A 23748-nucleotide genomic window follows, 5' to 3' on the forward strand; every position below is an offset into this window, starting at 1 on the left:
TCACATGAACAGGGAAAAAACTTTTAATTAACTCAACATAGGTCATTCTTTTTATATGATCCAACAGTTAGCAGGCCAAAAGTATATATACTGTTGCTGATGAAGTGTAAAAATTGAGGGTTGAGATTCCCTCTGGTCGATGTCCCAGATTCTTTGTGAAAGAATTTTCAAACCTGAAGTTTATGGCAAAAGGGAATTTATTTACACTAAGAAGGCAGTACACTAAGACGACACCTTTCTTAGAAGGCAAACTCCTGATTAGGAATTTACTAAGGTGGGTTTACAGGAAGAAGAAAATGTATCTTTATCAGTGGGTTAAGTCCAGAAAGGCACTTAGCCAAAGCTTCAGGATTCAGAGTCATCTTTTATTAGCCTTTGGAGGTCTGGGGCTTCTTTGATCTTTGGCCCTAGCCAGGGGCCAATCTCTTGATGAATCTGAGAGACTGATTTTCAATTCAATTCAATTAAAAATTCAATGAGATTACTTATCTTGGGAGTTATCTGGGAAGGGTGTGCCCCTCCTAGAGGCCAGGAGGGTTTGAGAGTCAGGAATATCCTTTTCCCCAAAGGGAACACAGTTTACATCAGAGTCCCCCAAAGATTAAAGGGGACACAATTTACATCATTTCCCCCCCTCAAGCCCCAAACACATTTGGGGCAAATGGATGAAGATCTCATTTTCTATAGCTACTTCAAGGTGACAAGGTTAGTAGAGTTGTCCCTATGTTCAATTGGGGTTCAGGACAGTAGGGGAATTGTAAGATCTAAAGATAGCAGCAGTTGCATCTAAGGGATGTTGTGAGTCCAACAGCTTGGAGCCTGGAGGAAACAAATCTCACTAGCAGATTAAAAATAAGGTGGCATCCAAAGTAGAAACAGTGACGTTTGGGAATGGGCCTTTGCAAAAAATGCATCAGGTCCCATCTATGATCTGTCCTGAGGAGGCTGATGGCCCACCCAACAATCCTAAATTCCCCACTGCCCATGGAACTTCCTAGCTAAAAGGCTAAGGAAGGAGTTAACTACTGTGTAGGGGCCATAGAATGACATCAAGAAAAGCCAGAAAGAAGATGCTAGGAGCAAAGTTCTCCTCCTTGGAGTAAGAAAAAGTTAGGGAAAAGATTAGTGAGAGAAAAGACACAGACAAATTCACCCTTCTTTCTCCAAGACTATTCAAACACCTGAAAAGTAAAAGCTGGACTATTTGTCGCTCTAAAAGGAGCTAGGCAGTTTTAGGTGAGGTTTGATCTTTTAGCAAGTGCCTAGATACCTCCTGAGTATTCTCAGTCCTCCAGGGAAAAGTTTCTACCCAATTAGTATAGGTATCAACAAAGACAAAAACCAAATTGAAACCCATCTACCCTGGGTATGTGCCCCTTCTCAGAATAGGCTAGAGGAGATAGGGATGTTTAAACCAGCCAGAAGGAGAAAAGGTTTATTCCTGTGGGCTATAAAAAGGGATATAAGAATCAAGGAGCTGGGAGATTAAACTTGCCATAGTCAGGGATAAATGAACAGCAGCTTTAATTGCAAACCCATTTCCCTTGGCTTGAAATGAATTTCTCTTTGGGTATCCTTTACAAAATATGACTGAAACTTCTCTGGGTTTATGGACAGCCTGTAGTAATTGTAGAATTTCTCCTGCATAGGAGAATTCTTTGCTGCCAAAAATTCCATTTTTTTCCATATAGCCCCGTGAGCATGCAAAACATGGAAAATATATTTGGAGTCAATATAGATGTTCATTCTCATTCCCTTCCCCAGTTCCAAAGCTCTGAGTTCAGCTTTCTGGGCAGAAATCCCATGGGGCAATGGTTTAGCCTCCACAATGCTATTGAGGGTAAGCCTCCTACTAGTAAGCCACTGATGTCCTTTGGCTTCTAAAATGCTCTGGTATCCTAGAGTAAATATTGAACTTCTCTAAAGCACAAAAGCCATTCTAGGGAAACTGCGTCCAGTTTCTTTGAAAAATAGGCATCCAGCCCATCAATTGGAGAATGGCTGGGTAAATTGTGGTATATGAATGTTATGGAATATTATTGTTCTGTAAGAAATGACCAGCAGGATGAATACAGAGAGGCTTGGAGAGACTTACATGAACTGATGCTAAGTGAAATGAGCAGAACCAGGAGATCATTATACACTTCAACAATGATACTGTATGAGGATGTATTCTGATAGAAGCGTATTTCTTTGACAAAGAGACCTAACTCAGTTTCAATTGATAAATGATGGACAGAAGCAGCTACATCCAAAGAAAGAACACTGGGAAATCAGTGTGAACTATTTGCATTTTTGTTTTTCTTCCCGGGTTATTTTTACCTTCTGAATCCAATTCTCCCTGTGCAACAAGAGAACTGTTCGGTTCTGCACACGTATATTGCATCTAGGATACACTGTGACATATCTAACATATATAGGACTGCTTGCCATCTAGGGGAGGGGGTGGAGGGAGGGAGGGGAAAAATCGCAACAGAAGCGAGTGCAAGGGATAATGTTGTAAAAAACTTACCCTGGCATGGATTCTGTCGATATAAAGTTATTATAAAATAAAATAATATATATATATATTAAAAAAAAAAAAAAAGAAAAATAGGCATCCAGTCTGAGACTGCCCAAGGCATGGGCCTTTTGGGATTGCAGATCAAGATAAGAATGCAGTTAAGTGCTTCTAAATATCTTAAAACTTTAGCTAAAAGTTTGTACTTAAGAAATTTCTCAATCCTAAGGCTGGAGTGGCCCAAACAGAAGAATCTATTTTCTCCCAAATTTCAAAGGAAATATGGGAGGGCTTTGAGAGCAGCACAAAAAGACCATCTGTAGAGTCTGAGAAAAGAAAACTGGGATCCCCAATTTCAACATTAAATCACACCCCAATAAGGGAGCATGATAGGAGAGAATAATAAGAAAGAAATGTTTAAACAACAGGTCACCAAACTGGCAAGGCAGAGGGAAAGTCTCCAAACAATTTTTAAGTTCCCTTGCAATCCCCATTCTATGGAAGGAGGGGCAAGTGAGACCGGAGTATCAGAGTAAGAATGAAGGAGAAGTCCCCACAGCAAAAATAAATTCAATGGTCTTACCGGTCATATCTGGGTGTTGGGCTGTTGTGGTAGAGTGAGGGGGAGCTTGACCAAGCCTCAAACTCCTGTTGCAGAGCACGGCATTGAGGGGGCAGCTTGTCCCCTTTTGGGCCCATCCATGACAGTTGAAGCATAAACCTCTATGATTCCTGGAAATGTCAGCAGCCAAAAGTAGGGACTGTTCTCCATATCTCTCTTTAAGTCTGCAGTCTTTTTCCTCAGCTGCAGTATGATTCCTGTTATTAAAGCCTTCAAAAGCTGTTTCTAACAGTTGAATGGGAAAAATCTGAGTGCCCAAAACTGGCTTCTGCAGCTTCCTCTGTATATCTGGGGCAAATTGTTTAATATTAACATCTCCCCAGGAGAGAACAAATTCTGGAAGAGATTTGACATTGAAAAAGACACTTCTACTCTGAGTGTCTCTCCCTGAGAGTCTGCTGCTTCTTTTAGGGGACAGAGGTTAAAATCAGTATCCTGAGGAAGAGAAAAAGGGGTCCCACTCCTTGTATCAGAAGGATTGAAGAGTGGGGACTGGGAAATCTCAAGATCTGGTTCAGGTGAAGGGGATAGAGTTAAAGAAAGGGGATATCAAGTCCTGTTATGGAAGGGATTCAGAAGCCTCCTGATAATGGCTGCATAGGGGTGCAGAGGAGGGATCCTTTGTCCCTAGAGCTGCAGAAAGGAGAGTTTTGATTTCTCTCCAGCAAATTTAAGCAGCATCCTGCACTGCTGTTTTAAGCTTTTTAGTTTTGAGATCTTTTAAGCTGAATTTGTCTGTTTTTTAAGAGACTGCCTAAGGAAGAATCCTTAGGGATAAAGGTAAATTGTCCTATTTTGTGACAAGCCTTAAATTACCCAATTCTATAGAGCCTCATCCTTCTCTTACTCATCCCCAGAAAGGGAGAAATGACAAAACGTTCCCTAATTAAGGGGATTTTTGTCAGAAAATGCAGGAATTCCCAGTCCAGGCATCCCTGAGGGAATTCTGCTTGACTGTGGAGCTGCCAAAGACCTAAATGTTCCCAGGAATGAGTGTCCTAGCTTTAGAATAGACAATCAGCAAGAAAAGGCTTATCTCTTCATCGAGACTTTTGGGGATCCCCATACCAGGCCACCAAATGAGGTACAAAAATTGAGAGTTGAGATCCCCTCTGGTGGATGCCACAGATTCTTCCCAAAAGAATTCGCAAAGCTGAAGTTTGTGGCAAAGGGAAATTTATAAAAGAAAAACAGCTTTCTTAGCAGGCAAACTCCTGATTAGGAATTTGGAAAGGTGAGTTTACACTGAGAAGAAAATATCTTCATCAGTGGGCTAAGTCCAGAAAGGCATTTAGTGAAGCTTCAGGGTTCAGAGGTATCTTTTATTAGCCTTCTGAGGTCTGGAGCTTCTTTGATCTTTGGCCCCAAGCTAGGGCCCATCTCTAATGAATCTGCAAGATGGATTTTTGATTCAATTCAATTCAAAATTGAATGAGAGTATTTATTTTGGGAGTTGTCTGGAATGGGCATGCCCCTCCGAGAGGCCGGGAGGGCTTGAAAATCAAAAGTACCCTTCCCCTCAAAGGGAACACAGTTTATATCAGGGTCCCCCAAAGATTAAAGGGGACACAATTTACATCACTGCAGCTGTATAATGTTTTTTTGAAAATCAGCTATAATATTTAAATAAAATTAATTTGAAAATAAATTGGAACTATAATTTAACATGACTTGTAAACTGACTGAAAAGGCAGTTTCACAAAAATAATTTTAAAAGTATTTTGAGATAAAGTTGAACCATCAAAGTATTTGGGAAGCCTGGGCAGGCCACATAATTAGGGGAACAGTACAACTTCTATAACATTAATTCTTCAATGAATTGATATTTGAAAGAATGAATCACAGTAGAAATAAGGAGGCCAAGGCAAGATTAGCAAAAGCAATAACAAAAAATGGATAGAATAAAGAACTCAAATTTTGTTCTTCAAAAGTTTTAACTTATTTTTAAAAAGAGAAAAAAGAATTAATGAACAAAATTAAAAGCTTTTGTAAAGATGAACAAAACTGATCCGCCTTTGGATGAATTAATTCAAAGGAGGAGGGAAAAAACTCAAATTCCCAACATTTAAATGAGTAAACAGAAGAAAACTTAAAATAGCTAAGAGAACATAATATTCACATTAATATGATAAATATATATTGTAAGAATTTAATTTGGGGAATTAAAACAGCTATAGAGAAACTGTCAAAGATAAAAACCCTGGTTGAAATAAATTTAAAGGTGAATTCTATTAGAATTTTAAAGATTAATTTCTTATACTACAAAATTATTCTCAACAACTTGGGAAGAAAATACTATCAAACTTTTTTTTTATTATGCTTCACTTAAGTATTTTTTTTAAACTTTATTTACAAAAAATATGCATGAATAATTTTTCCCAACATTGACCCTTGCATAACCATTTGTTGCAAATTTTCCTCTTCTTCCCCTCCTCCCCCCATCTGGCAGGTATTCTAATACATGTTAAATGTGTTGAAATGCATGTTAGATACAATAAGTATATACATACTTATACAGTTATCTGGTTGCATAAGAAAAATCAGATCAAGAAGGAAGAGAAAGAAAAATTGAGGGGAAAAAAATGCAAGCAAATAACAACAAAGAGAATGAGAATGCTATGTTGTGTTCCACCCACTGTTTCCATGGTTCTCTCTCTGGGTGTAGATGATTCTCTTTGTCACTGCACAAGTGGAACTGGTTTAAATCATCCCAATGCTGAAGAGAGCCACATGCTTCAGAACTGATCATCATATAGTCTTGTTGCAGTGTATAATGATCTCCTGGTCCTGCTCGTTTCACTTTGAATCACTTTGAATCACTTCATGTAGGTCTCTGCAAGACTCTCTGAAAGCATCCAGCTGGTCGTTTCTTACAGAACTATAGTATTCCACAGCCATTCATATACCATAAATTATTCAGCCATTCTCCACTTGATTGAGTATCCACTCAGTTTTCAGTTTCTTGCCACTACAAAGAGGGCAGCCACAAATGTTTTTGCACATAGGGGTCCCTTTCCCTCTTTTACCATGTCTTTGGGATATAATCCCAGTAAAAACACTGCTGGATCAAAGGGTATACACAATTTGATAACTTTTTGAGCATAATTGCAAACTGCTTTCCAGAATGTTGGGATCCGTTCACAGTTCCACCAAAAATGTATCAGTGTGCCCGTTTTCCCACATCCCACATTGAGTCAATTCTCTATATATTTTGGAAATGAGGCTTTATCAGATCCTTTGGGTATAAAAATGTTTTCCCACTTTATTCCTTCCCTTCTAATCTTGTCTGCATTAGTTTTGTTTGTACACAGCCTTTTTAACTTGCTACAAGCAAAATTATTGATTTTGTGATCAATAACGATCTCTAGTTCTTCTATGGTCACAAATTCCTTCCACCTCCACAAATCTGAGAGGTAAACTGTTCTATATTCTTATTATTTGTTTAAAGTATCATTCTTTATGTCTAGATAATGAATCATTTCTAAAATTTTCTCTTTAAGCCAATTCTGATGGCATTAAAATACCCACTATATTCATCCCCCTCTTCAGGAGATGTAGTACCCCCATTTTACCCTTTTTCTGATATAATTTCCTTTCCACAACTAGTTTCTAGAACAAGGTATACATGTATTCTTTATATATCTTTATAGCAAAAATATAGTTCCCAAGATTTATTTTTGCCTTTTTAGGTTTCTCTTGAGTTCTATATTTGTAGATCAAACTTTTTGTTAAGTTCTGGTTTTTTCACCAAAAATAGGTGAAATTCGCTCATGTCGTTGAATGTCCATCTTCTTTTCCAGGTCTGTTGTTTTCCCAAGAAGGTATTTCACATTTTTTTCCATTGTTTTTCATTTTTTCGGTTTGGCTTGACTGATTCTTGTTGTCTCCTCAAGTCATTCAATTCAATTTATTTGATTCTGATTTTCAATGAAGTATTTTCTTCACTCACTTTTCAAAGATCTTTTTCTAATTGTCCAAATGAGTTTTTAAGTGAATTGTTTTGTTCTATGGAATTTTTTTCCATTTTGCCAATTTTATTTTTTAGAGAGCTATTTTCTGTTTCCAGTTCACTAATTCTATTTTGCAAGGATTTGATTTCTTTATCCACTCTGTCTTTAAATGACATTTGTGGGATGACTTCTCTAGATTCTCTTGCCAAGCCTCCCTCTCCTTTTCCCATTTTTCTTCTAGCTCTCTTGTGAGAGCCTTTTAATTTCTTCTATGAGATTGATTTTTGCTGATGAACAGATGATCTCCTCCTTTGGGGATTCACCTGGAGACAGTCTGTTTTTAGTCTCCTCAGGGTTTAGAGTCTGCTCTCTATCCATATAGAAGGTCTGTTTAAATTTTTTACTCATTTTGTCAGAGAAGAATCAAATACAGATGATAGAAACAATGTTTAAGTTCAGAACTTTAAGAGTTTACACATTAGAGGTCACACATTAGAGCTCACACATTGGAGTTCACAAGTACGGGATATTCACAAAGTTCACTTTGTAACTTTGGGAATTCACACCTCCCATAATCCCACTCTTGGAGGAAGAGTCAACCTTTTGAGTTTATACCTCTAAAAGAACATTAAAAAAGAGCAGAGTTAGTGGAGTCAGTCAGTTTGGAAGATTGCCAGAAGTCATAGTTGAACTAGAGGCAGAAGCTGGCAGAGACAAAAGACTAGGAACGAGAGCTATTTTGTTTTTTTTTGTTTTTAAATAACTTTTTATTGACAGAACCCATGCCAGTGTAATTTTTTACAGTGTTATCCCTTGCACTCACTTCTGTTCCAATTTTTCCCCTCCCCAAATGGCAAGCAGTCCTTAACATGTTGAATAGGTTACAGTATATCCTAGATACAATATATGTGTGCAGAACTGAACAGTTTTCTTGTTGCACAGGGAGAATTGGATTCAGAAGGTATAAATAACCCAGGAAGAAAAACAAAAATGCAAGCAGTTTATATTCATTTCCTAACTGGGCTATTTTGAAAGAGATGATAAAAGATTGGATTTTAACTCCTGGCTGCATTTGAGGTGATTATTACTCTGAACCGAAACTAAGGCTGCCTCCAGAAAACCTCCCCAAAAAACCTGCTCCAGAGAGAGCCATCATATTTTAGAAAAGAAAAACACTACAGACAAATTAGCAAAGAAAAAAGAACAAAATACCAAATGGAATCTACTTTTTTGGGGGAAGGGCTGGGTGGTGTTACTGAGCTTCCTCTATAGACCTGGGGGGGGGGGGGAAGAGGGGGCACTAGCAGGACAGCAAAGGCTATGCTGCGCCTGCACTCACACTCAGAGTGTACTGAGACACTGTGGGGGAGGGGTGGCCAGGTCCCGAGAGACTCTAGCTGCTCAGGGTTGTATTCTTCACCCCCTGTGTTTTTAGCTTCTCTGCTTCTCTACTTCTCCATTGGCTTCCTGCCAGGGCAAAGTATCCAATACTGTAGCAAACCTCTCCCCACAGAAATGGCCGAGATCACATTCCACCTCCCTCGGGTCTGCTCGGCTGTGTCTAAAACCATCCCCACCCTCGAGCAAAAACAGATCTTTCCTGGCCAATCTCAAGGATGACTTCTTTTGATAATTATTTGTGGGTTTTTTTCAGTCAAGCATTAATTCAGAGGCTTGTTATGAAATGAATTCTGAAAGAAAAAGCAGAGCTTACACAGATGTGTGCCTCCTCTCTGACATCTTGGCAGGAAGTCCAGATCGTGAACCATTTCAACCTTATCTTGATATACGGTGTTAGGTGTGGGTCCATGCCTACTTTCTGTTATACTAGTTTCTAATTTTCCCAGCAGTTATTGTCAAATAGTGCATTCTTATCCCCAAAATTGGGGTTTTTCAGTTGGTCAAATACTACATTGTTATAGTTATTGACTATTTTGTTCTCTGAGCCTAACCTATTCCACTGACCAACTAGTCTAATCCTTAGCCAGGCCCAAATGGTTTTGATGACTTCTTCTCTATAATGTAGTTTTAGATCTGCTACAGCTAGGGCACCACCTTCATTTGCTTTTTTCTTCATTAATTCCTTTGAAATTCTTGATCTTTTATTCTTCTGCGTGAATTTTTTTTATTTTTTCTAAGTCAGTAAAATAGTTTCTTGGGAGTTTGATTGGTACAGCACTAAAGAAATAGATTAGTTTAGGGAGTATTGTTATCTTTATTATGTTTGCTCAACTTATCCACGAGCACTTGATATTTTTCCATTTACTCGGATTTGACTTTGTAAGATGTTTTGTAGTTTTGCTTGTATAGTTTCTGACATTCCCAAATATTTTATATTATCAACAGTGATTTTAAATGGAATTTCTGTTTCTATCTCTTAGTGTTGGATTTCTTATTGAAGTATAACAATGCTGATGATTTATGGATTTATTTTATATCCTGTAACTTTGCTAAAGTTGAGAATTATTTCTAATAGCTTTTTAGTTGATTCTCTGGGGTTCTCTAAGTATACCATCATATCATCGGCAAAGAGTGATATTTTGGTTTCCTCATTCCCTACTCTAATTCTTTTAATCTCTCTTTTTTCTCTTATTGCCAAGGCTAGTATTTCTAATGTAAAAGTGAATAACAATGGTGATAGTGGGCAGCCTTGTTTCACCCCTGATCTTACATCCATGACATATGATGCTTACTGATGGTTTTAAATAGATGCTACTGACTGCTTTAAGGGAAAGTTCATTTATGGTCCAGTGTTTTTAATAGGAATGGATGTTGGATTTTATCAAATGATGTTTCTGCATCAAGTAAAATAATCATATGATTTCTGATTATTGATATAATAAATTATGTTAATAACTTTCCTAATATTGAACCAGCTTTGCATTGCTGGTATAAATTCTACTTGGTCGTGCTGTATTATACTGGGCATGATTATCTGTAATTTCTTTGCTAATGTTTTGTGTAAGATTTTTGCATCAATATTCATTAGGGAGATTGGTCTATAATTTTCTTTTTCTGTTTTCTTCCTACTAGGTTTAGGTATCAGTGGCATATCTATATCATAAAAGGAGTTTAGGGGCAGAGCCAAGATGGCAGAGAGGACACATACGTCATTCTGAGCTCCCTTCTACCCTCACTTACTGATAACCAAATTCAGTCTCTGAAATAGTGCTTGACTGGTAGAATCCATGAATATTGAGAGTACAACAAATTACCAGAAGATAATCTAGAAGATTGCAGAAAGGTCTGTCCTGATCGGGCATGAGGAGATCAGCACAAGTAGGGAGGCAGAACACAGAGGCTAGCACATGCTGAGTGGCCCTAGGGTGGGGTGTGGTCTATGAGGGTGGAGAATTTGCAAGACTTTACCACAGGTTGGTTGCTCTGCTTTGGTTGAAAAGCAGTAGATCAGCAGAGAAGTTATACAAATGCCAAAGGTAGAGTGACCCCAAAACACCAGCATTTAACAGGACCTGGCCACACCCACCCAGCACCAGGAGTGACTCAGTATAGAACACAGAACAGCTGCAGTTCATATATGCAGCACAGGACTTTACCCAGGGCAGTCACACTTCTGCAAGGGGGGAGGAAGGGTTCTGCCCAGGGCAGTCACATGTCTGCAGCCCAGCTGCTCTTCCCTGTTCCCAGCCTGTTCACAGGACAATTACTGTCCATCTGTCCCTGTTGAGCTGGTAACCTCCTTACCCTGAAGTCAGAACTCAAGAGCTTTAAAAAAAAAAAAAATGAGTAAAAAAGCAACATGAGCTTTAACTAATGATAGCTTCTATACTGAAAGAGAGCAGATTTCCAACCTTGAGGAGACAATCTCCAGACAAAACCCCAAAGGGCGATATAACCTGGTCCCCATCACACAAGGCTCTCCTAGAAGAAATTAGAAAAGATCTTAAAAGTGAGCTAGAAGAAAAATGGAAAAAAGAAAAAGAAGCTCTGCAAGAGAGTATGGAAAAGGCATATAACTTATTAAAAGAAAGAATGGATAAAGTGGAAAAAGAAAACAATTTGCTGAAATGTGAACTCCTAGGGAAACAGAATTTGTGAATTGGAAAAGATAAATAACTCCAAGGAAAGTAAGATTTGTGAATTAGAAAAAGAAAATAACTCATTAAAAAAAAATTAGTAAAATGGAAAAAAATTCCATTGAAACAAGTCATTTAAAAACACAATTGGAGATATTACAAAAAGAAGTAAAAAAAAAGTTAATGAAGAAAATAACTCATTAAAAATCAGAACTGATATCAAACTATGCATACTGGGCTCATATCCCAAAGAGATATTAAAGAAAGAAAAAGGACCTCTATGTACCAAAATGTTTGTGGCTAGAAAATGGAAACTGAATGGATGCCCATCAATTGGAGAATGAATGGGTAAATTGTGGTTTATGAACATTATAGAATATTATTGTTCTGTAACAAATGACCAGCAGGATGAATATAGAGAGGTTGAAGAGACTTACATGAATTGATGCTAAGTGAAATGAGCAGAACCAGGAGATCATTATACCCAAATGGATATCTTCAACAATGAATGAGAAGATCAAATTCACTTCCAATTGATATCAATTATGGACAGAATCAGCTATACTGAGAGAAAGAACACTGGGAAGTGAATGTGGACTACTTGCATTTGTCTTCCCAGGTTATTTTTACCTTTCTGATTTTTCTTGTGCACATATATTGTATTTAAGATGTGTTTTAACAGGTTTAACATGTATGAGACTACCCACTATCTAGGGGAGGGGATGGAGGGAGGGAAGGGAAAAGTTGGAATAGAACTGAGTGAGTGCAAGAGACAATATTGAAAAATTACCCATGCATAGGTTTTGTCAATAAAAAGCTATAATAAAAAAAAATCAGAACTGAATAAATAGAAATGAATAATTCGGTGAGATATTAAGAATCAGTCAAGAAAAAACAAAAACAAAAAAAAAAAAAAGAAAAAATAGAAAAAAATGTTAAATATCTACTTGGAAAAAGAGACCTGGAAAATAAATCTAGGAGAGATAATCAGAGGATTATTGGACTCCCTGAAAAGTACAGGAAATCAAAGAGAACTGCCCAGATGTAATAGAATCAGAAGGTAAAATAGGCATTGAAAGAATTCATCAAACACCCTCTGAAAGAGACCCCAAAATAAACACTCCAAGAAATATTGTGGTGAAATTTCAGAACTATCAGACTAAGGAAAAAATATTACAAGCTGTCCAAAAAAAAAATTCATATATCGAGGAGCCACAATAAGGATCACTCAGGATCTAGCAGCTTCCACATTAAAGGATCGCAGGGCCTGGAATGTGATATTCCAAAAGGCAAAAGAACCTGGAATGTAGCCAAGAATAAACTACCCAGCTAAACTAAACATTTTCTTCAGGACATTCACTGGAACAGGTGAATTCCATTTATTCCTAATGAAAAATACAGAGCTAAACAAAAAACTTAACCTCCAAATATAGGACTCAAGAGAAGGATAAAAGATGTTCCACATTCCACATTGTTGGTGGAATTGTGAATGCATCCAGGCATTCTGGAGAGCAATTTGGAACTAGGCTCAAAAAGTTATCAAACTGTGCATACCCTTTGATCCAGCAGTGGGCTTATATCCCAAAGAGATCTTAAAGAAGGAAAAAGAACCCACATGTCCAAAAATGTTTTGAGCAGACCTTTTTGTAGTAGCTAGAAGCTGGAAATTGAATGGATGCTCATCAATTAGAGAATGGCTGAATAAGTTGTGGTATATGAATGTTATGGAATATTATTATTCTGTAAGAAATGACAAGCAGGATGATGTCAGACAGGCCTGCAGAGACTTACATGAACTGATGCTGAGTGAAATGAACAGGACCAGGAGATCATTAGACACTTCAACAACAATATAATATGAGGATCAATTCTGATGGAAGTGGCTATCTTTGAGAATTAGAGGATCCAAATCAGTTCCAATTGATCAGTGATGACAGAACCAGCTACACCCAGTGAAAGAACATTGGGAAATGAGTGTGGACCACAACATAGCATTTCCACTCTTTCCATTATTGTTTGCTTGCATTTTTGCATTTCTTCCCAGGTTATTTTTACCTTCTTTCTAAATCTGATTTTTTCTTGTACAACAAGATAACTGTATAAATATGTATACATATATTGTATTTAACATATATTTTAACATGTTTAACATGTATGGGACTGCCTGGCATCTGGGGGAGGGGATAGAGAGAAGGGGAGGAAAAGTTGGAACAAAAGTTTTTGCAAGGATCAATGTTGAAAAATTACCTATGCATATGTTTTGTCAATAAAAATCTATAATTAAAAAATTGTAATTGAAGAAAAAAAAAAAGAAATATTGTTCCCAAAAGGTTAGCTATAGCAGTAAAACAAGGAAAATAAAAAGTAATAAGCACAAAGAAAATAAGCATTTGTAGGTGATATGACAATTTACTTAGAGAACTGACTAATATACTCATCAAAACAATCAACAACTTTAGCAAATTGTTGAATGCAAAGTAAACTTTGCAATAAAAATTGTCACCATATTACCAAGAAAACAAAATAAAGAGATAAATTTAAATCTATTTAAAACAACTATATATTTCAACAATACTAGGTGATGATCAATTCTGATGGACATGGCTCTCTTCAACAATGAGATGAATCAAATCATTTCCATTTGTTCAATAATGAAAAGAAGCAGCTATATAACTGCTGGGAAAATTGGAAACTAGTATAGCAGAAAGTAGGCATAGACCCACACCTAACACCATATACCAAGATAAGGTTGAAATGGTTCATGATCTGGACTTCTGGCCAAGATGTCAGAGAGGAGGCACACATCTGTGCAAGCTCCACATTTTCTTTCAGAATTCATTTCATAACAAGCCTCTGAATTAATGCTTGGCTGAAAAAAAAACCCACAAATAATTATCAAGAGAAGTCATCCTTGAGATTGGCCAAGAAAGATCTGTTTTTGGGTGGGGACATTTTTAGACACAGCCGAGCAGAACCAAAGAAGGTGGGGTGTGATCTCGGCCATTTCTGCGGGGAGAGGTTTGCTACAGTATTGGATACTCTGCCCCAGGAAGCACAGTCAGCTGGAAAAGTCCTATTGTCCCAGGCCATGCCCCGCACTGTGCAGATTAGAGGCTGTCCCGGACTGTGCCCCCCTGCCATGCAGATTTGTAACTGCCCCTGCAGAAGCCCCATACTGCAGGATGTGGCTGCAGGGCTGTGTTACAGGTCTGCCTGAGTCACTTCTGGTTTTGGGTGGTCATAGCCAGATCTTCTTAGGTTCTGGCATTTTTTAGAGAGTAACCTCTGTCTTTGGCTTTAATGTCTCTGCTGGTTTACCGTTTTATAATTAAGGTAGAGCAGTTAGCCTAAGGGAGAGTCATTTCTAGCCACAGAGGTCACCCCTGCTCCTGGTCTGCTCCCAGATGCTAGTCTCTCCCTACCTGCACTGGTCTGTTCCTAGCCCCTCAGGAAAAAACCTTTCCTGGTGATTCTCCAGATTACCTTTGGCCAGTGAGTTGTTGTGCTTCTAATCTTCATGGGTTTTACCAGTCAAGCACTATTTTTGAGGCTGAATTTAATGTTGGTCATGAGGGCATGAGAGCTCAGAAAGTCACATGTGCCTTCTCCGCCATCTTGGTCCGCCCTCTTCAGTGAATTCTTCCAATGGTCATTTTACCTTCTGTTTCTATGATATCCAGGCAGTTCTCTTTTGAGGATTTCCCAAAATACAGTGTCTAGACTCTTTTTTTGATCACGTATTTCAGGGAGTCCAATAATCCTTACATTGTTTTTAGGATTCTTACAAAGTGCCAAGTGGGTTGTCTAATTTTCTCTAGTTCAGAGTTCACACCTTTCACACTTTTAAGAGTTCACACTTTTAAGAGAGCATATAAGAGGAAGAGTCCACTAGAGGAGATTCATAAGTCAGGATTCAGTGGGTTAGATACACAAGTCTAAGAGGAGCTCCCACAAGCCAAGAGAGAACCCACAATCCCTCTCTTAAAGGCCGATTCAGATTCATCATATATTCCACATTTCTACTGGCTGGAGGCTTTGGATTCAGAGTTGAGCTGAGGCAGAAGCTGGAAGAACAAGAGTTCTTGGAACCAAGGAGAGAGATAGGCCTCTAAAAAAACTAACTGGGATATTTTGGAAGAGATAATAAAGGACTGGACTTTAATCCCTGGCTGCATTTGAGGTGATTATTATATTGAACTAAGGCTGCCTCCAGAAGCTCCCCAAGAAACCTGCTCCCAGAGAACAATTATACATTAGAGAAAAGAATATTACAGATTGTCTCTCCTAGATCTATTTTCCAAGTCAGTGGTGTTCCCAATTAGATATTTTACATTTTTTTCTATTTTTTCATTTTTTGGGTTTTGTTTGACTGATTCTAGTCTTATGGAGTCATTCATTTCCATTTGTTCAATTCTGATTTTTATTGTGTTATTTCCTTTACTTGATCCAATTGAATTTTTGTCCCATGGAATTCTTTTCCATTTCACAAATTCTGTTTTTTAAGGAGTTATTTTCTTTTTCTATTTTACAAATTCTGTTTTCTTAGAGTTGCTTTCTTTTTCTATTTTATCAAATCTATCTTTTAATGAGTTATATCCTTTTTCCGTTCATTATGTCTGTTTTGTGCTGCCTTTTCCAAACGCTCTTGTAAAGTTTTCATTTCCTTTCCCCATTTTTCTTCTAGCATTCTTTTAAGATCCTTTTTAATTTCTTCTAGGAGAGCCTTGTGTGATGGAGACCAGATTATATCACCTTTTGGATGACATAACCTTGTGTGATGGAGACCAGGTTATATCATTTTTATCTGGAGACAATCTGCCTTCAGGGTTTGAAATCTGTCTCTTCAGGGTTTGAAATCTGTTCTTCTCTTTAGCCAAAAGCTGTCAATTGCTAGAGTCCTCTTTACTTTTTCACTCATTTTTAAAAATTAATTTAAAGTCTGCCTTTAGGGGAGGAGAGATTTTCCAGGGACCACAACTGCACTGGATCAGTGCCGATTCTCTTGTGATGATGGTGGGCATGACCAGGTTCCCTGAGATTTTGGTGTTTGGGGATTCACTATTGATCTTTTGTGTTTGTATTGAATGTTTTATAACTTCTCTGCTGATCTACTGGCTTGCAACCAGGGCAGAGTGGCCAACACTATTGTAGATTCCTCCCTGCAGAGATTCTCTGCCATGTGGAGTCTGCAATGCTCGGGGAGACAGCAATATTCCAGGGCTTTGCACTGTCTATGCTGCCATTTGTGGTCAGCTGTTTATGTTAGGTTGCTTCCTTCTCTTTTTAGATTGAAACAGATCTTTTTTGGTCTAATTCTCTGCCACACAGAGACTGCATGATCCTGGGACTCTGAGCTGTCTGTGCTGATATTAGTACTCAGCTGGTTGCGCTGACAGCCTCCCTCCCATTTCCTATTTCTGGTGATCTTTGAAATTATCTTCTGCTGATAATTTCTTGCTCTCCCAATATTTGTGGATTCTGTATAGTTTTAGTAGACCTAATTCAAAATTTTGTAATTATTTTGAGGGTTGTAAAGAAGGTTAGAGAGAACTATGCGTCATCTCTACCATCTTGGCTCCACTCCCAGAAGTCCCCAAACTTTTTTTTTTATAACAACAAATTTCAGACTTAATTTCTAAGTCAGAAAAGCGCAAAGCAAAGAAAAATAACAAACTGGTAAAAAAAAAAAAAACTGACTAAAAGTTTTTAAATAAAATCATAGCAAAAAAAAAAAAAAAAGAAGAAAGAAAAAGAAAAACTAGAGAAAAGCATATTCAGAAAGTATATGTTTGCTATTGGATGTAAATTGTGTCCTCTTTTTTTTTTTTGGGGGGGGGGAATCCTGATGTAACCTGTTTCCCATTTGGGGGGAAGAGTGCTCCTGAAACTCAAACCCTCCAGGCCTCTGGGAGGGGCACACCCTTCCCAGACAACTCCCAAAATAAGTAATCTCAATTTTGAATTGAATTAAAAATCAGTTTCTCAAATTCCTCTAGAGATTGGCCCTGGCTTGGGGCCAAAGATAAAGAAGCCCCAGGCCTCAGAAGGCTGATAAAAGACAACTCTGAACCCTGAAGCTTTACTAAATGCCTTTCTGGACTTAGCTTATTGATGAAGATAATTTCTTCTCAGTGTAAACCCACCTTTGCTAAATTTCTAATCAGGAGTTTGCCTGCTAAGAAAGATTTCTTCTTAGCATATTGTTTTCTTAACATATATAAACCCTTTGCCTGCATTTATTGATGTTTGCAAATTCTTTCACAAAACCTAACATTAAGGGGACCCACTGCTGTTAGGGGATTGCTTATCCTCAATGCTCACACCTCATCATTATGATTAGGTGGAATTTGTATCAATGAATGAAAGATGGTTCAATATTAGGAAACAACAAATCATACAGGCTTTAAAAAATATATACAATTAGAAAAAGCCACAGAAAACATAATTCATATATACTATTTATACAGAGATACCCACAACACATAAATACACACACACACACACACACACACACACACACACACACATACACACAGTATAGGTACAGAAGAATGTTTCTTTTTTTTTTAGTTGGGGTATCATCATCCCCCTCTCACATTAAGAGATCCATTTTACAAGTCTGAGTTATAGCGCCCGACAGGAACCACCTGCCAGTGGCTGCTAAAGGTCTAACTCAGACCTGTAGAATGCATCTCCTTCATATGAAAGGATGATGATGATAATATAAGGAGATTGAGAGGCAGTTGCGTTCTTTGACTTTCCTACTGAGAAGTAACTGCATTGTCTGACCTCTACTCTTCCCTCTTGCCTCCAATTTATTTAATTCCCCATCCATAAAGGCTGCCTTGCAACTCCTTCAGATGTTATGATTCACAGCTATGGAGGCTCTAGGAGAATTCTCCTTTATCTAGGCATGGTTCTTAACATATAACAGTAAGATTTTTTTAAAACACATGTACTTGTCAGCATTTTTATCATGCCTTCCTACTTCCTTTCCCTTCCCTTAATTATCATGGTGCTTTTCCAGTTCAGTTCAGATGCCTTCCATCTTTTCACACTCAAACCATACTTCTGCCAAAAACCTAGGAATTACCAAGGCTCTTGCTATAAAAGGAAAAGACAGGTTTGGACACTCTCATCCATTTCTAACAAAGGAAAAGCAGGCCCACAAAATTATTTCCATTCATAATGGTAAACTCTAGTCATCATCATCTTTAGTCAGCCTCATTAAAAAGGCATAAGATCAAGATGAGAAAACCTGTGGAGAAAAATAACCCAGTTTCCATTACCTAATACCTTTCAGAAATTTTAATCTAGTACAGCAGAGTTGATCCCAGTATTTAAACAAAGATAGAAATATTGTGTTATAATTATTTGTATAGGTCTTTTTGTTTTTACTATTCCAAAGTATTTTTTTTTAATTTTGAGCATTCAATGCTAATAAAGTTCCAGACAATTCTGTTTTTGACTTGTCTTTTAAAGAAGAAGAAAACCTTCAAAACAACTTACCATTTACCTCTATTATGAGGGAGGGAAAAAAGATCATATACTAGACATACTCCAAACACAGTGATTCCCGTCTCTTTAACCAACATTGCACAGGTCCCCAGAAACAAACTGAGTAGCAGAAAGAATGGAGAAGTTGTAGGAGAAAGACACTCCCCGATGTAAAGCAGATCCATGCTCCTGCAAATAAGTTTGAAAGTCAGTTCTCTGGAAGAGTAACATTACTAAGTACCCCCAACAAATTTCTTTTTGATGATACCCACAGCAGAATAAATGTTCTTCAGCCTACAAAAAGTGAACTAACCCCAAGTGTTGATGAGCTACACCCATCTCTGCCACTAAAGGTCATCAAGTTTAACTCCCTCATTTTACAGATAAGGATATGTACTAAGAAGCAGAACTAGGATTCAAAATAAAATCCTCTGACTCCAAATTCTCTGAAGTTTTAGTAGGTCATTCAAGCACAAATGATAGAAGGCTTTCTTAGAGATGATGCTACCAGATGCTTCTGCTTGCAGATGACATTCCATGCTTTAAGCCATGGAAAAATGCAGAGGTGAAGCTCCTTCCTGAGATCAATGGCCACTCAAGGAATCAAATTAACAATTCACATAATAAAAACTAAGGAAATGAAAAATTTTACTGCCCAAAAATGTAGTTGGAAATACAGCAAATTACTTTAGAACTTCAATTCATATTTTGAACAGACAAGGCAGATGGCAAATGGCTTAGAATTGCACAAAAAGAATAGAGCAAATTGGACTACATTTGGGAATTAAAAATTTCTTCAATGTTCCTATCACAAAAAACTATCTTTTTGAAACTAACATTAAAAATAGTAAGATTAACTTATACTTTTATGGCACTTTAAAGTTTATAAATGTGTTTTAATATATTGTGTCATTTGATCTTCATAATAATCCTGTGAGGCATGCACTATTATTATGCACGTTTTATTTATTTATTTATTTTTTAGCCAGCTGACAATCAAAGGCTCAAAAGATTAAATGACTGGGGGAGCTAGATAGAGCACTGGCCCTGAAGTGGTAAATTCAAATCAGGCTGAGATACTTCCTAATTATGTGACCCTTAACCTCAACTGCCTCTCAAAAAAAAAAAAGGTAAATGACTTGGTTAGCATTTTACAGCTAGTAAAAGCTAAATTTGTTATTTGAACCCAGGTTTTTCTAACTTTAAATCCAACGATTTGTGTACTATATCATACTGTTTCTGTTGTTGATGCCACATGACTATGAATAAGAAGCATAATAACAGCCAAAGATACAAGTTTATAAGAGATTCAAATGTATCATTTGGGTTAACCTAGAAAGGATAGTTCTTGAATAATGCTAATTTCAGCATAAGTGACCAGGTGAAAACTTGAAAGAGAACCAGTATCTGTATGACTGAAATACTGCTACACAGTACTAATGAAAACTCTTCTGTTGTCTTCAGAGCCATGTAAACCAATTGCTCTAGGGCTGCAGAGCCAGAACTGAGTGAATTTGCAAAAGAGGTGACCATTCCTTCATCAGTCTGATGGAGCAAAAGTAGTCAGAGGCACTGAACCTCAAAAATATACTGAGGTTTTCAAGCTCTCCCACATAGAGTCCATCAAATGTTAGAGAGAGCATTTGATCCCTAAAATCCCTATTGGGATTTCAGGCTGGTGTTGCAAGGTGGGTCAAAAAAATTTGGAGGCTTCCAGATCAAGAAGCAAAGATATTATTATTATGCCACTGACTGGCAGGCTTAAGGTTAAAAGGGGAGTCTTAGCCATTAACAAGGGGAAAGACTTAGGCCTTAAGTCCCCTAGCAGAATTTACAATTACCTAAAGGGAAAGTCCATTAGGCAAACTAAATCCTAAGGAATTTACAGCCATATCTGCTATGCCATTAGGTGGACTAAATTCCCTAAAGAAGTTAGGAGGAATTATGCCATTGACTAGTAGGATAAACCTAAAATGAATTAAGGTCTAATAGGATTAGCAAGAAAGTGAGGTTCAGGTAAGTGTTTTTATAGAAGAGAAATAACCTCAGGGACTTACCTTCTGATTAGATAAAGTTTGAAGGGATCTAGCTACATCATTGGACAAACAAATGGCAAGATGAAAAAGAAATTCCTTTCAGAATGAATAAAAATCTAAGGTTATTATTACCACTCTCTACTTCACAACAACAAAGAAATCCCACCCATCCATCCCAAATTCCTTTCTTTCCCCTTGCTGAAAATATTCAAAATACATAAGATTAAGAAAATTTTTTAAAATTGAGAATCTGTTTCAAATCCATCCTAATTTCTCTTAAATTTTGAGCTAACTTGCAAAGAATGATTAAAAGACCAAGAAGGTAAAATAAATGAAAACTGACATAGAAAATGTTAGAAATGTTAGAATAGAAAAAATAACACCAAAGATCAAGGAAGAGATGAAAGAACTACACATAGGATTAGTGTTTTGTTTGTTTGAGGGTATTCTGGAGGAGTTGGACTTCTAAATTTTTGTTCTTGGTCAAAAAAATCACAGAATAAAGCTACGAAGAAAGTTTAGTTTCCTAAAATTATGGAAAGGATTCATTTTTAATTTCACTGCTCCCTTGAAAGAAAAGATATAGTTTTAAGTGGTAGGAGTTTGGGGTAAAGAAAAAAACTTAACTCTTATTCTTTCTAGTACACAAAAAGCACTTCTAATGGCATGGTTTTTTGTTTCAGGAAAAGATTTTGCTCTATAAGGTCAATTGATTCAACTTAACTACAAAGACTGAAGGGTTCTCAAAAGGGGAGAAAATGGATCAAAAGGAAGAACAAATAAAATGATACTCACCTATTATAGGAGAGAAAGGCCAATAGAAATAGCAAACAAGCTAATACATCTGCTCTGCCCACAATGCCAGTCACCTAGAGAAAGAGACAGCCATGAATGAAACAGATAGACAGAGATTGATTATTTTTGAAGGGGAGAGTACATTTGAACAGAGAACAAATCTTTCTAACAATGAAATCTACACTCCAATGTTAAGAAGTTGCATGCTGTGTGGGACGGTCAGGTGCAAGACCCCCATCCCAATCCAATTAACTAATCAGAGACATCATCAAGTACAAATTTATTTTAATCCCTGCAAGAAGAGGCCCAGAAACACCTGGAAGCCATCCCAAACCCCACCATTGTAATGCTGGAGAAACTGAGCAAGACAGAGATTAGAGACCAATTCAATAGTTTATTAAATGGAGAGATATGCTGGGACCAATGGATCCATGTTTGGTCCCAGGGCTGGACTATCATCTTTGAGACTATCATCTCAAAGAGTCCAGCCCTTAAGTATCAGAGGGCAACCTTTTTATAGGATAACAAGAACAATGATATAATGGGGGAGGTACCTGGATGGGGATAACCTAATGGGGGAGAGGGCCCTAGGATGACACAATAGAGAGAGGTTACTGATATTCTAATGACATCTAAAATGGATAAAACTTTATCCTGTCAAACCTTAAGAAGGAATGACTATAACCTAAAGATATAAAACCTTTATCTCATCAACCATTTAAGAGGGGATGATTATAGCCTGGGGTTTGGGGGCAGAGCAGTTGAGGTAGACCTTTATCTCATCAAACATTAAAAGGGAAAGGTTATAACCTGAGGCAGAATAACTAAATAGGACAAAGGGGAAACTAGGTCAGGACATCAAAAGGGAACTTTGGCACAACACCATGTACGCCTGGAACCTGGCCATCTTCCAGCTTGTCCCGGGTTTAAAAGGCAAAGGGCTCGAGCCTTCTCATTGGATTAAGACTAAAAGGATGTAACCATCCTTGACCAATGGTCACCAATGCTGGCTGGCTGCCTCCTACAGGTCTTGTCACTTCCTGCAACTTCCTGCATCTCCAAGTTCAAAGTTCATTCCTCCAGAGAGCAAATTACCTCTCCAAGGTCCCAGAGTTCTGGGAACAGAGATCATGTGACAATACAGAGAAATACTTCAATCAGTCCCATTCGGTCCCCCTCTTTTTCATCAGTTTGAAGATTTCTTACTCCAAAATCTACATCCCACCACAAGCAGTCCAGACCTGGACTCATTTGTGACAAAGGGACAAAGGTCTCATCTTCTGGAGCTGCTTCAGGCTGACCAGGGGCATATAGCTAACTCTACCCAGTGGAGTTCGGACTGAAAAGGGGTGATGAGTGAGTTGTAGGCAGGAGTGTGCACAGCAGCAGAAGCACCATCTGGTCCTGACTGTCAGAATCAGGTCTCAGTGATTTTCAGGATGACCAAGTAGTTGGAATTTCATGGCTCAGAGTCTGGAAGAAGCAACTCTCACAAGAATATTAAAATGCAAGGACTAAATATGAGCAAAAGAGAAAGAATAAACAAAAGTAGAATTAATAAAGAGATTACTAAGGATGGTAACCAGGAAACCCACCCAGAAGAAGGCTGGAGGGAAGATGAGGCTATCAAAAATGCCTCTCATCCCAACAGCTTTCCTAGAATAGACACCAAAGAATGTTTTTCCCAAATTCGTGCTTTTGTTTCCTCAAAGGAAAAACAAAGCAGTTTGAAGTCCCTTCAAGGAGCACAAATGCAGGCCCTTTTCAGAATTTACTTGCCTGGGAGCTATATGAGGGAATGCAGGAGTCAGGGAATTAAAAATTGCCATAGTCAGGGGCACACAATCAGGAACATGGGCAGCTGATATGTAAGCTTGCTTCCCTTAAATTGCAGTGAATTCTCTTCCATTTAACAACAGAAACCTCTCTAGGTCCATGGATACCTGACAGTACTCATTTTTTCTGCTTACTTAATGGGGAATTGTTTGGGTGTCAAAAATTCTCTTTCCATATAGCCTCCCATGAACATGAAAAACGCATTTGAAGATAGTATACTTGTTTGATAAATAAGTAAGATTGGGGTTCCAGAGACCCCAAGCACTTAACCCCATCTTCCATCAGCATACAGTTTAAAAGCTCCAGATTAGTTTAACTTTTAAGGTCCTAAAAAACCTTAGCCTAATCAGGGCAAGATGAGCTTGCCTGATTTCTCTCAAAGAACAAAAGGCGAAATGGGAATGGCCCCAAGTACTTGGGCAAAGTAAGTCTTTAGATAAAGAAATTCTAGTCCCAAGAAGTAAAAGGGTTAAAA

General features: G+C 37.8%; 1 protein-coding gene across 4 annotated transcripts in view; it reads right to left on the reverse strand.

Moving 5' to 3' along the window:
* Nucleotides 1–23748, reverse strand: part of TMTC1 (transmembrane O-mannosyltransferase targeting cadherins 1) — a 261821-nt gene that overhangs the window by 182334 nt on the left and 55739 nt on the right. For 2 of the 4 annotated variants that reach the window (XM_051961108.1, XM_051961109.1), the window contains exons 3-4: nucleotides 21438–21511; nucleotides 18619–18795 (exon numbers count right to left, since the gene is read on the reverse strand). The exons of 1 other annotated variant lie outside the window; for it this stretch is intronic. In XM_051961108.1, coding sequence (XP_051817068.1) covers nucleotides 18619–18795; nucleotides 21438–21511 — 251 coding nt within the window. Of the gene's footprint in view, nucleotides 1–3083; nucleotides 3345–18618; nucleotides 18796–21437; nucleotides 21512–23748 lie in introns of those variants that run through there. One more of the 4 variants, XM_051961110.1, reaches the window with a different exon arrangement.

Source organism: Antechinus flavipes, chromosome 5 (assembly GCF_016432865.1).
Source record: "Antechinus flavipes isolate AdamAnt ecotype Samford, QLD, Australia chromosome 5, AdamAnt_v2, whole genome shotgun sequence".
NCBI lineage: Eukaryota > Metazoa > Chordata > Mammalia > Dasyuromorphia > Dasyuridae > Antechinus > Antechinus flavipes.